At 47.6% G+C, this 14,170-nt stretch overlaps 1 protein-coding gene across 1 annotated transcript in view; it reads left to right on the plus strand.

The window, feature by feature from the left end:
* Nucleotides 1-1,321: 1,321 nt before the first annotated feature.
* The window catches only part of AK7 (adenylate kinase 7), a gene marked incomplete at its 5' end in the record, with an annotated part of 69,348 nt that continues 56,499 nt past the window's right edge, over nucleotides 1,322-14,170 (plus strand). The window contains 3 exons of the mRNA XM_042989278.1: nucleotides 1,322-1,513; nucleotides 4,126-4,305; nucleotides 10,730-10,838. Of these exons, the coding sequence (XP_042845212.1) occupies nucleotides 1,322-1,513; nucleotides 4,126-4,305; nucleotides 10,730-10,838 (481 nt within the window). The remainder of the gene's footprint in view (nucleotides 1,514-4,125; nucleotides 4,306-10,729; nucleotides 10,839-14,170) is intronic.

A 14,170-nucleotide genomic window follows, 5' to 3' on the forward strand; every position in this document is an offset into this window, starting at 1 on the left:
AAGAAAGAAAGAAAAAGAGAAAGAAAAAAAAATGAAAGGCTCCCATTTGCAGACCTGTACCTTAGCCCTGCAGAAAAATAAAAGGCGATTTCACCTTTGGACACCATTTCAGAAAATGCTGTCGTCTATATCTTACTGAATCCTAACAGCCCTGTTAGGCTGGTCATTTCACTCCTGTTTTACAGCCAATTTAACAGCTGAGGTAAGGTTAAAACATTATCCCAATCTGCCACAAATGGCTGCAGAGCTGGGATTCAAGGCCAAATCTGCTGAGTGCCCAGAACCTCCAAGTTGTATGAAGCTCCTGGGTCACATCCATTTTTGAGGCAATTAAATACACACACACACACACACACACACACACACGACGCCTGGGTGGCTCAGTCAGCTAAGCTGCCATCTCCATCTCTTGATTTCTGTTGGGGTCACGATCGCACCATTGGTGAGTTCAAGCCCCGGAGACTGGCTCCATGTTGACAGTGCAGAGCCTGCCTCGATTCCGTCTCCCCCGCCCTCTGCCCCTCCCCTGTCTGCCCCTCCCCCATGCTCTCTCTCTAAATAAATACAGTGTGTATAAAAAAAAAAAATGCTGCATGGGTTAAATATCTACATTTAACAAGTTATTGTGTAGAACACAAAGCATTTCAATAGAATCAGACTGCTCCAAGACAAGGGCAGGATATATAGTCCACAAGGTCATTTGTGGTCCTGTGATAAGACAAACTGAATGTCTTTTAATTTGTAGGTTTAGCTGGGCACCTGCATGTATAATCTCGTTTGGAAAGGTCAAAGCCTTTCGCTGGGAATGTGGATGACACCCCTGCCAGCCCCCAGGTCTCCCAGAACTGCTACCAAACAGCCCCTAAAGCCAGCTGAGCCCCATGAATCAAGCAGCAACTGGACAGTGAGGACCACACGCGCTGTCGTTCCAGCGCCCTGGACACGAAACTCCATGGCCACAGCTGCTCTTTGCGCTGCAGGATTGTCACGTCCTGGTCAGACCATCCCACAGGGCAACGTGTGTGTGAGCTTTCCTGGATCAGCGGATTCAGCAGTATTTCCAGCGGTCCGCGTCAGGTGACCCCTGGGGGGGTGTTTCCAGTTTCGGGATCAAAGAGAGGAAAGGGAGCAGGGATCGTTTGGCCCCTGTGTCAAGGCCTCAGGAGGCCTTGAAAGAGAATTCGCCCTGCACGAGAGAACAGGGCGCGGACGCAAGCAGAGCGGGCACATCACCCTGGCCCCACGGCCCGGCAGAGCCCGCCCCGCGCGGGAAACCGGCGGCCCCGCCCCCACCCCAGGAACGCTCCGCCCCGCGCCCTAGGCCACGCCCCTGAAGAGTTCGCTCTGGCCCCAACTCCTTGGCAACCAGAGGGACGCTTTCTCCTTAGCTACCCGTGCGGCTGCCACCAAGGGTGAGGAAGAGGAAGTTACTGCACCCATGGAGAAAGTTATCCGGATCCAGAGGGTGTTTATAAACCTGCTGGATTCATACAGCAGCGGGAACATCGGGAAGGTGAGCAGTGGAGGGTCAGAGTGGAGTCCCAGACCCCAGCTCCCGGTCCCCCGCCCCGGGCTCCCGAACCCCCGAACCCAGCGAGGGTCTGTGCCACGGGGCGCTGTCAGAGGCTCCCCTTAAGAGAGGGTTCCTGGTCCTGGGCACCAGTCTGCACGCAGAGCTCCAGCTGGAAGCCCCGGTGTTTGCAGGAGGGAGTCCGAGGGCAGAGAGGTGAGGGTGCAGGGAACCAGGCCTCAGGGCAGCAGGCAGGGAGCCCAGGGCCCGAGAGACTTGGCCACTGACAAAAATGTTTCTTTCTTTCTTTCTTTTTGAAAATGTTGTATTTATTTTTGAGAAAGCCAGAGAGAGTGTGAGCAGGGGAGGGTGAGAGACAGAGGGAGACAGAGAATCTGAAGCAGGCTCCAGGCTTCGAGCTGTCAGCACAGAGCCTGACACGGGGCTCAAACTCACAACCTGTGAGATCATAACCTGAGCTGAAGTCGGACCCTTAACCGACTGAGCCATCCAGGTACCCCCAGAAATGTTTCTTTTAAAATCAGAAGGAACCAAATGAAACGTTAGAGTCAAAGATTGTGGGTCTCTATGGCAATACAGTCGTGAAATGTAATTTTTCATTTTTGGGGGGGAGGAAAAGGCCCATGAAAGTCAGAAGGTGGGCCTGTTCAGCAGTTAAATGGTGCCTCAGGCGTGCTGAGCACTCCACTGATATTTGTTGCATAAATTAAAGCAGAGTCCAACACAAAGGCCCACATCTGGGGGCAGGGAGGGGGTGGAGATCAGGCTCTTGGTTTATATTCCAAATCCAATGAAAGCTACTGGATTATTGTACAAAGAGAGGTGAACCTGACTGAGATTAGGAGAGTGGGAGGGAAGAGAATTTAGCTTTTTACTTTACCCCCCTTTTGAGCTCTGATTATTTTTTTTACAGTATAATATTTTTAGAGCAAATTTTCTTTTCTTTCCATTTGTAGAGATCTTTTGCAAAAGCTTATCAGTAACAGAATTTTCAGTTATTCCTTAATTCACCTGGACCTCTAGTTCTGGCCTTTTAGGTAATTGCTGTTCTCTGTACCAAGCACCATGTGAGTGGGAATAAGAAGTCTACAAAAGAAATGGAGGCCAGGTCTCTGGTCTTCAGGTTCCTGGCCCAGCTGGGCAACGCCACCCGCTCCCCACAGCCCCTGCTCCCCCCTCTCTGTCCCGGGGACGGAGCGGTGTGGTGGGCGTGGTATGTGTGCAGCCTTGAGATCCCAGGGTCCAGCTGTACCCCTCCCTGCCCGTGTAATTTTGGGCAAGTTACTTCCAGCTGGGCATCTCTTTCCTCATCTGTGAAATGAGATAATAAAATGGAATATGTATGTTTGAGAGAGAAATGAAAATATACATGACATACTTGGAAGAATTATCTTCCAGTAAGAGGTTGAACCTGCTAATCTTGCATTAGTAACTCAAAGTGACGTTTATCAAAATAAATGAGGTGGGACTTCCTGTTTGTTTCGTTTTGGTTTGCTTTTCCTCCCACGGTGTAATAATATCATGATTACATACGTGTTTAATATGGAAATTAAAACCATTCTTATAAAGTATACATACATATTATATATACATACATATACGTTTGTGTACACACACACACACACACACACACAAACACGTGTATATATGAAACTCTTTAACATTTCTTAAGCCACTCCCAAGGATAACTTCTGTAAAATAAAAAGCGAAACTTCGCCAACTTCATTCTATTTCATTACTTGTAAAGGTAGCCACTGGCCACATGTGGCTATTGAACGTTTCAATGTGGCGAATCCAAATGGAGATTAGCCTACCGTCAGTGTAAAATGCACATCGAATTTCAAAGACTTAGTGTGAACAAAAAGGAACATAAAAGATCTCATTAATAATTTTTTTTCCACTGATTACATGTTAAACTGATAATATTTTGAATCTGTTGGGTAAAGAAAACACTATTTAAATTAGTTACACTGGTTTCTTTTTACTGCTGTTAATGTGGCAACTAGCCAATTTAACTTACCTGAGTTGATCACATTACACTGCTACATTTCTATTAGACAAGATCATCGTGGTGACCGCAGCCCTGCTCTGCCCGTTGCCAGAGCAGGGCAATATTCTTAACACCTTCTTTAAGTTCTCTGGGCCTGGCTTCCTCATCTATAAAAGAGAGTGCCATTGGGGCACCCGGGTGGCTCAGTCGGTTGAGCATCTGACTCTTGATTTCGGCTCAGGTCATGATCTCCAGGATGGGGAGGTCAAGCCCTGCATCAGGCTCTGCACTGACAGTGTGGAGCCTGCTTGAGATTCTCCCTCTCTTTCTGCCCCTCCCTTGCATGCACTCTCTCTTTCTCAAAAATAAATAATAAATTTTAAAAACACTTTAAAATTAGAGTGCCATAATAGTACCCACTTGGCCGTGTTACTGGGGTCATTGTTAGTTTCAGCAAACCACCAGGGTAAAACGCATCGGCTATGCACGTGGGGTACCTCTAGCAAGCCCTCAAGGATGGTCGGTGTTTAGAATCATTCCAACTGTCTACCCTTTCTCTAAGTTGTCCTTAGTATTTTCTTAGCAAGTTTGTGTTTTCTTGCAGTTCCTGTCTAACTGTGTAGTCGGGGCTTCACTTGAAGAAATCACAGAAGAAGAGGAAGAAGAAGAAAGTAAGTCAGCCATGGAAGCCTCATCCAAACTGAAGGACGGCACGTTCCAGATCGTGGGTACGCTTTCCAAGCTCGAAGGCGTTCCGCCCAACTTTGCCGTGGAGACATACAGCGTAAGTCCAGGTGGCTTTTGCTAAGAGTTGACCAAGGGCAGAGTCACCATAACAGAATATGCTGTTATTCTCTGCTTCTCCTTCTCTCTTCTGCACACATGGGGGTGCAAGAAGGTGTGGGACAGGTGGAGGCAGGTCTTTCTCCCCTGACGGAGAACAACCATTGTCTCCACTTTGAATGTGTGCCTGGAGCAAAGAATTTGAATTAGATACTCCTGGAAGGGATGGATCTAATCTGGACTTGCAGACTCAGAATCTTCTAAACTGTGTTCAAAATGCATGCTGCCCCTCACTACCCAACTATGGTGGGCGCTTTCTGGGAGGGAGAAACCTCCTTTGGTAATAAGCCACTAGGAAAGAACATATCATTATGTTGCTGTCTTACTGAGAAACTGTGCGGCCGTTGTTGAACCCAACTCTGTGCTCGGGAGCTAAAATATAACACGGAGACGGAGTGTGGGGATAAAGAGGAACGATAGTTTTATTACTTTGCCAGGCAAAGGAGGCTACAGCGGGCTAATGCCTTCAAAAACGCAGAGCCTTCCGGTTAAAAAATGGGCAGGAGACACGAACAGACATTTTTCTAACAAGACATCCAGATGGCTGACACGTGGAAAGATGCTCAACATCACTCATCATCAGGGAAAGACGAATCAAAATCACATTGAGATACCACCTCACACCTGCCAGAATGGCTAAAATCAACAACACAGGAAAAAAAATCAAATCAAATCAACAACACGGGAAACAACAGGGGTTGGCGAGGATGTGGAGAAAGGGGAGCCCTCTTACACTGCTGGTGGGAATGCTGGTAGCACGGAGGCTGCTCGGATTCTCTCTCTCCCTCTCTCTCTGCCCCTCCCTCCTCTCTCTCTCTCTCTCTCAAAAATAAACAAATAACCTTAAAAAAAAAGTTAAAAATAGAACCACCCTACAAGCCAGCAATTGCACTACTAGGCTTTTACCCACAGGATACAAAACTACTGATTCAAAGGACCCTGATGTTTATAGCAGCTTCATCAACAATAGCCAAATTATGGATAGAGCCCAAAGTCCACTGACTGATGAACAGATAAGAAGATGTGGTGTGTGTATGTGTGTGTGTGTGTGTATATATATATATATATATATATATATATATATATATATATATATAATGGAATATTACTCGGCCATTAGAAAGAATGAAATCTTGCCATTTGCAACGACGTGGATGGAGCTAGAGATTTTTATGCTAAGTGAAATAAGTCAGAGAAAGACAAATACCGTATGATGTCAGTCATATGAAAACAGATGAGGGGCACCTGGGGGGCTCAGTCGGTTGAGCGTCCGACTTTGGCTCAGGTCATAATCTCGCAGTTCAGGAGTTCGAGCCCCACGTCAGACTAGCTCCTGTCAGCCTGTCAGCACAGAGCCTGCTTCAGATTCTCTGTCCCCCTCTCTCTGCTCCTCCCCCCGCTTGCACTCTCCCAAAAATAAATAATTTTTTTTAAATAAAACAGATGAATATAGGGGGGAAAGAGAGAGAGAGAGAGAGAGAGAGAGAGAGAAGTAAACCAGGAAACAGACTCTTAACTATCGAGAACAAACAGTTACCGGAGGGGTGCAGTGGGGGTGCGTGGGCTAACTGGGTGATGGGCATTAAGGAGGACACTTGCCGTGTTGATCAACAGATGTTGTATGTAAGTGACGAACCACTAAATTCTACGTCTGAAACTAATATTACACTGTACATTACGTAACTGGCATTTAAACAAAAACTTGAAAACAACAACAGCAGCAAACTGCAGACCCACCCTTCAAGGTGGTCTCAGGGCTGGCACCTGCCATCCAAGTCTGGTTACTAAGTGTACATTGAGGTCAGCGGGATGTCAGAATCCATACCGTGTTCCTGGAGCAAAGGATTCTACAGAGAAACAAGTGAAGAGGAGAGGGGGGCTTCAAGAACAAAGAGGAGAAGCATCTGTTCCCTTTCGAGTCAAGCCTTGCTGAACCACCAGTGTGTCCAACTTAATTTCCCACCGTCTTCACGTTTCTCTAGCAGTTTCACTGCCCCCGCATGACAAATTCTACGCACACAACCTGAGACATTTGAATGCCTCCAGTAGGGGTGTCTGCCTCTCATCGGCCTGCCTGCCGCTCTTCAGACCCTGCCATACAGCTCTGCACATGCCGTACCCTGGAACAGACTTTCCTCTGCCAACCCCACCCAGCCCTGTTCGTTCCGCAAGACTTAACTTGGGATGCCATCTCCTCCAGGAAGCCCTCAGTGATTCCCACTTCTTCCCCACTCCCAGTTTGGAATCTGAGCTCTTTTCTTGGACTCCCACAGCATCTTTACCTGCCTACATCATCCCACTTTTCCCACTCCATTGTTACTATCTGTCTGTTGTGGGTCACACTGCCCCAGATGGTTAGCCTTAAGAATAGACCGAGCCTCACTTGTTGCCCTGTTTATCCGTGCATCTTTGGCACGTAGCACATTAACTGGCTGAAAGCAGCCCTCGATAAACACTTGTGAAATGAATGAGAGTCCTCTCCCCCCAACCTGCCATCTTAGGGAACTTTCTCCACCACTTACCCCCTTTCACCCTCTCCTGGGTCTTCAGTCACCACTGGCTTCTTTCTTTCTGCCTATACATGTGTTCGGTGCGCACATCTTTTGAACTTCATTCGGCCTTCCTGGTGGCTACCAGCCTCTTTCTCCGCCCCTGTCCCCTGCCCCCTCAGCGAGGGTCCAGCCACAGGAAATACCCTGACCCGTGTCACTGGTCTAATTCCCGGCTGGCCTAATTCCCAAAGTCCTATCTTACCTGGCTTCCCAGGAGAAAGTCTCCTTCCCTCTTCTGCGGTCTTTACCCCCTGACTTCCCTCGTGCATCTGAGCACTCCTTGTTTCGCTGGCTCCTTTTCCTCGTTCTGCCCTTTAAACGCGCTTTTCCCCAGAACTCCCTCCTTTCTCGTAACGGATGTCCCTCCTCAAGCTTCTCTGGTCCTATGGCTCCAGCTCCCCCATACGGGCCAATGCCTTTCAAATCTGTCTCCAGCCCTGTTGACCAGCAAATCCAACTGCCCCCTGGTGCACTCCCCCAGATGCCCTGCTGGCACTTCTAGTTCAATGGGCCCCCAAATGAAATTTATTTTCCTCCTCTACAAAACCACTCTGCCTTTCAGCCTCCTAATTTTGATTAAGGACCTAGATCTGTTTGGGCTGTTTGGGGCTGCAAGTCATAGGGGGAAAAGGCAAGGCAAACTGGCTTAGTAAAGAAGGAAATTCTTCAGTTTATGTGGCTGGTCGTCTCAGGGAAGATGCAGCTTCAGGGCTGGCGTGATCCAGGGGCTGCAGCTCCTTTTTCTGCCCCTTCCTGGCCTCTCCCTTCCTTTAAGGGTGACGTCACTCTTGGGCTGGGAGCAAGGCGGCAACGGTCCAGGGCCTCACGTTCACACACAGCAACACCGCGGTGAAGAGAACTTCCGGAAGTGCTCAGAGAAAGGAGGATGAACAATCCCGCGGTCCCCTGCAGGCGTCTCCTTGAATCTCACGGTGTGGAAGTGAGTCACATGCCCGTTCCTGAACGGATCACTGTACCCTGAGATCAATAAAGCCCAGCCCTGAAGCTAGGGAGTGGAGTTCAGATCCCCAGGCTGAGAGGGGAGCACCTGAACAAAATTGGGGTTCTGTCGGGAAAGGGGAAGAGGAAATGGACGTTTGTGTCCTCCGGACCGTCCATCACGCACTCCCCGCTACCGCAGCTGTGGGCTCGTGGCGCCCCCTCTTGGTCACGAGGTCCTCACCTGGGCGCCTTACAGCCTCTCCACGAGGTGCCCCCTTCCCCTTAGCGTGGCCATTTGCGTTAGTTCAGATCTTTACCAGCGCCCACCATTTACACTGGAGTTCGGATCCGTGAACGTGTCTCGAGCGTCCTAAGGATCCACAGAGGCGCGTGGAGCTCACACCTCGCAGGGACTCGCACACAAACACGCAGCCCCACGGCAGTGCAGTGGGCACGACCGCAGAGGTGTGGACACAGCAGCATCTGAAAAGGGCAGTTGATGAGCGCTCGGTCTTAGGTACGGAGCCAGGCAGATGTAGCTGCACACCCTGCCTACCACACAGATCAGCACCCCCCTCCCCCCCCCCCCCGGCCCCCTCAGCTCCTCTGGTCTGGAGATCCCGGAGCCTCCATCCGGGATGAAGGATGGTCCGCTACTGGGAGAAGCTGGGACTGAGGCCCGGCCTCTAGGGCTGAGTAGAGACTGCCAGGCAGATAAGGGGGCAAGGAAATGTCACACAAGGCGGGAACACATGGGGAAGTGCGTGGTATGCTTTAGAATAGGAAAAACATCAGCATAGCTAGAGCATGGGTTGCAGGGAACCAAGGAGAAGAGGCAAGGGTGGCATGAAAGGTGAGAGAGAGCAGAGGATGGAAAACATTAGGCTGGTCTAGTTTGTGGAAGGTGCCTCTGCCTGGCTCAGCAAACCATCCACTATTCCAGGCTCTGCTGAATGAGCTCATATTCACTCTTCAATCCAACTTGAATGTCAACTCCCAGGAGCCTTAATCACATATTCCTCCTGGTCTATCAAACCTCAGATGTACCTCTATGATAGCCCTTTCTATATTGGGGGCTGCCATGTAAGGCTGAGCAGGTTGCACACTGTGCAAGGGCGCCTGCCTAAGGACATGAGTAGGAGCTGTGTTCTGCTGGGTTCAGAGTGCCCCAGAGTAGGTGCCGCCTTATAATTTCCCCACAAAGAGCAGATTGCCTTTTTCTAATTTGTTCAAAGGCTTCTTATATCCTTAGATATGTCCTTGTCTGCATTAGACTATAATTTGCTATAAGTTTTCCCAACAAAACAAACAAAATTTGCTAATTTGCTATAAGTTTTCCCAACAAAACACACACACACACACACACACACACACAATGCTCCTTAGTGTAAACAACCAGACATTATTCATTTTGCCTCTGTCCTCGGGGTCAAACAAAAGGCCCCCAAATGTTGGATGGGTAAACAAATGAATGCCAAAATGTGGTCACGCAACGTCTGATCAGGATGGCCGTCCTCTTGGAAACGTGCCTGTTTCACCCGAAATCCAGCTATGATTTCACATGCGTGTGCGTGTTTCCTTGGACGCCACTCTCACATGCTGTCACGGGCTGGAATCATAGATGCTTTCTCTTCTTTCTCTCGGGCAGCATCTGGAGCACACGCCTTCCATTTGTCCAGTGACTTCCTTCCTTCCTTGCCCACGTCATTTCTGAATCTAGATCGGTCTCAGGTGCGTTGGGAGAGCAGGGTCGTCCTGTGTCGTCTCACTATTGAAAAATTAAAAACTGATGTTTGGATCGGCATTTTCAGAGTGTCTTCCCTTCTGCCCATTCAGCCCAGAAAAGAAACAGAATGGAGTGTGTTATGGATTGAACTGTGTCTCCCCGAAAAAAGATCTGTTGAAGCCCTAACCCCAGAAAGCTCACAACGTGACCTATTTGGAGATAGGTCTTCACAGAGGAAATTGAGTTAAAAGGAGGTCATTGGGGTGGACCCCTCATCCAATACGACCAACATCCTTACCAAAAGGGAAAACTTGGACCCAGACACGTATACAGGGAGAACACCTGGGAAGAGGAAGGCGGAGATGTGGTTGATGCATTAACCAGCCAAGGAATCCCAGAGATTTCCTGAGAGGCACCAGAAGCTAGGAGAGAGCCACGGAGCTAAATCTCCGTCACAGCCTTCCGAAGGGACCGGCCCTGCCGACACCTCGATCTTGGACTTGTGGCCTGCAGACCGTGGGACATGAATTTCTGTGGTTTAAGCCACTCAGTTTGTGGCCAGGAAGGAACAGCTACCTAAAACACGGTGATCACCGAAGTTACTTTTGTCTAATGTAAGCACTTTTATATTTCCACCCATTAAAAGTTCCTGTGTTTTCGAAATATTCCCAACTGTCGACTGTAATAAGGCACCTTGCATGTACGAAGAGAATGGTTGAATGCCATCGTGAGGGTTCTGAAACCATCCACATTCATCACTCATCAGCACTTCTGAGCGATTCAGGATATATAATGGCTCAAGTAATCTTGCATAGAGTTTGCATTAGTTTCAAATGCCTCACACATTTTTCTTCCAGTATGTTCTAATTCTTCCCTTCTGAATTGGGGTTTAAACAGCCTGCAGAAATAGTACCTAAAATCATTATGCAATTTTTTAATCATCTGTTCCCAGCTATTTTCATAAACTTATTTGTTACTTGGAAACTACACACAGAAGAGAGCCAAAATTTCGTTTTAAATAGAAACCCTGCAAATGTTTCCTGTAGGACACTTCATCTGCCGTATATCTAATTTGGAAATTGTCATTCCAGCTAAATATTAAGGTTAGCGCCTTGCAACAAATGACTGTCACATCTCTTTTTCAGAACATCTCTCGGGAGGACCTTCTCATGCGCCTCCTGGAGTGTGACATCATCATTTATAACATCACCGAGAACCCACAGCAAGCAGAGGAGGCCATCTGGGCAGTCTCTGGTCAGTGAACTTCTTTCTTTCGTCTCCAGGGATGCTGCTTTTGTGCAACTTACTTAACCCAAGAGTCATCTAATGAACACGAGGCGAATTAGGACCGTGGGAAAACTGACCTGAGACTTACCTAAAACATGAAATGAAATTAGGCTAATGAGGGGCGCCTGGGTGGCTCAGTTGGCTGAGCGTTCAACTTTTGATTTAGGCTCAGGTCATGATCCCAGAGTCGTGGGATCGAGCCCCGTGTTGGGCTCTGAGCGTGCAGCCTACTTAAGATTCTCTCTCTCTCCCTCTGCCCCTCTCCCCCGTTTGTGTGTGCGTTCTCTCTCTCTCTCTCTCTCTCTCTCTCTTTCTCTCTCTCTCTCTCTTTCTCTGATAAAAAAAAAGCTGATGAATATTCATCAGCCTTTGGATAGTGTTAAAAGATAAACCGAGGCATATGAGAATCTTTAAGAATTTATTTGAACAAAACTTGATTCACGAGAGCACACCATACCGGAAGTGGCTTGGAGAGCTTCACCAACAGGGGCCAGGGGAAAGACTTACAGAGCAAAGGCAGAGCAAAGTGAGGAAGTTATCTGATTGGCTATAGTGTACTCAGCTGGCTTACCTGGAAGAGGCTAGTTGACTGTGACTGGTTGTCCTTGGGTGTTGGCTTCCGAAACTTGCAGCCCGTAACAGACTTAGGTTTTGATTTGTTCATGTGGACTACTATGGCCTTAGAGTCAGCTGAGACCTCATGGCCCCCTTGTTTGATTAAACAATGGGTGGGGCGCCTGAGGGGCTCATTTGGTTAGGCATCCCACTCTTGACTTCGGCTCAGGTCATGATCACACAGTTCGTGAGTTCGAGCCCCCACGTTGGGCTGTGCGCTGACAGTGTGGAGCCTGCTTGGGATTCTCTCTCTCCTCTCTCTGTCCCCTCACCTTAAAGTAAATAAACAAACTTAAAAAGCAGCTTTTATAAAAAAAAATAAGTAAATATATAAAATAAGCAATGGGTGCTTCTGAAGGACAGAACATTTTTTTAAAATGTTTATTTTTTGAGAGAGAGAGAGAGAGCACAATCAGGGGCAGGACAGAGAGAGAGACACAGAGAGAGAGGGAATCCCAAGCAGGCTCCATGCTGTCCGTACAGAGCCCGATGCGGGGCTCGAACCCAGGAGCCATGAGATTGTGACCTGAGCCGAAGTCAGACGCTTCACCAACCGGGCCACCCAGGCACTCCAAGGATAGAACATTTTTAATCATTAAAGGAAATAACTTTCAAAATTCAACGTGTATTCATTCTACAGGCACTGCTTAAGGAGGTGCGGTCGAAGGTACTGGGGAGATACAAAGACAAATAAGAAAAAGATTATACCCTCAAGGCCCCTGTAGCCCCACAGGAGAGCTAAGGCACACGTGAGGAACTCTAATGCAGGACAGAGAATGGCATACTTATCAGACAGGTATCACAAGGGGGATGTGACTTTAAGAGGAGAGGAGTTATTTCTTAGGTTCCAATAAAACTTCATTTAGGGGCGCCTGGGTGGCTCAGTCGGTTAGGCGGCCGACTTCGGCTCAGGTCACGATCTCGCGGTCCGTGAGTTCGAGCCCCGCGTCGGGCTCTGTGCTGACAGCTCAGAGCCTGGAGCCTGTTTCAGATTCTGTGTCTCCCTCTCTCTCTGCCCCTCCCCTGTTCATGCTCTGTCTCTCTCTGTCTCAAAAATAAATAAACGTTAAAAAAAATTAAAAAGAAAAAAAACTTCATTTATAAACACAGGCGCTACGTTGCCAAACCTCGAATAAGATGAACAGCAAAGTGACATTTTGGCTTAAATGAAAAGAAATGGGACGGAGCCTCGCGAATGACCGCATCATACTCAGGGAAATGATGGAGAAGTACCGTCTGCGGATGTGTGAGATTCCTCAGGAGCTTAGAGCGTTTGGTTTCTCTGTGTTCACTGTACCTACGTTTCATCCAGTAGGGAACAAATGAAAACCAGGAACACTGTGTCATCTTTTGAAACAGATTCTTTGAAAGCCTACTTTCTGCATTTTGTCCCTTTGCAAACATTTACAGATGATGTATAACCGTGCCTTCTGAAACAATTGCACCACTTAAAAATCATAATTAGAGCTAACATGTAATGAATCCTTATTTTGGGTCAGGCTTTGAGAATTGATTTTTCTATATAATGTATTCTTGTAATTAATTTTTTTTTTTTCTGAAATGAAACCTGGACATGTTTGGGGGCGTTTGGGTGGCTCAGTTGGTTAAGCGTCTGACTTCGGCTCAGGTCATGATCTCACCGTTCGTGAGTTCAAGCCCGTGTCAGGTTCCGTGCTGACAGCTCAGAGCCTGGAGCCCGCTTTGGATTCTGTGTCTCTGTTTCCCTCTGCCTCTCGCCTGCTCTCTCTCTCTCTCTCTCTCTCTCTCTCAATCTCCCAAAAATAAACAGACATTAAAAAACTAAAACAAACCTGAACATGTTTGGAAAATTAAGAAGCACAGTAGGGCTTAGAATAAAAAGTTATGATGCCCTGAATACCCTTTCAACTCTATCCCTATACCCCAAGAGAAACCTCGTTTAACCCACTGATGCTTTTTTTCATACATAAAAATACCAGCATTGATGTCCTCTGATTATGAATTTTAGACGTTAACCACTGCCCTCCAGCTGTGACAGATGGGTTTTAGCTCCTCATAGGACCCCCCACACCCTGTTCCTCAAGAGACCATAATCATTTCTCAAACGTGGATGCTGTATCTCCTTCCATGAGCTTTAAAATGTAGAATGTGTGTTATTGCTTCCTCCTTCATTCTCATAAAGAGATTTAATGTACGTTCGTTTGTTTATTTAAAATATAATTTATTGTCAAACTGGTTTCCATACAACACCCAGTGCTCATCCCAACAGGTGCCCTCCTCATTGCCCATCACCCACTTTCCCCTCCCTCCCACCCCCCATCAACCCTCAGTTTATTCTCAGTTTTTAAGAGTCTCTTATGGTTTGGCTCTCTCCCTCTTTTTTTTTCTTTCCCCTCCCCCATGGTCTTCTGTTAAGTTTCTCAAGTTCCACATATGAGTGAAAACATATGGTATCTGTCTTTCTTGACTTATTTCACTTAGCATAGTACCCTCCAGTTCCATCCAAGTTGTTGCAAATGGCAAGATTTCATGCTTGCTCATTGCCAAGTAGTATTCCATGGTATATATAAACCACATCTTCTTTATCCATTCATCAGTTGATGGACATTTGGGCTCTTTCCATAATTTGGCTATTGTTGAAAGTGCTGCTATAAACATTGGGGTCCAAGTGCCCCTATGCATCAGCACTCCTGCCTGTATCCCTC

The sequence above is a fragment of the Panthera tigris genome, chromosome B3 (genome assembly GCF_018350195.1).
Source record: "Panthera tigris isolate Pti1 chromosome B3, P.tigris_Pti1_mat1.1, whole genome shotgun sequence".
Lineage (NCBI taxonomy): Eukaryota > Metazoa > Chordata > Mammalia > Carnivora > Felidae > Panthera > Panthera tigris.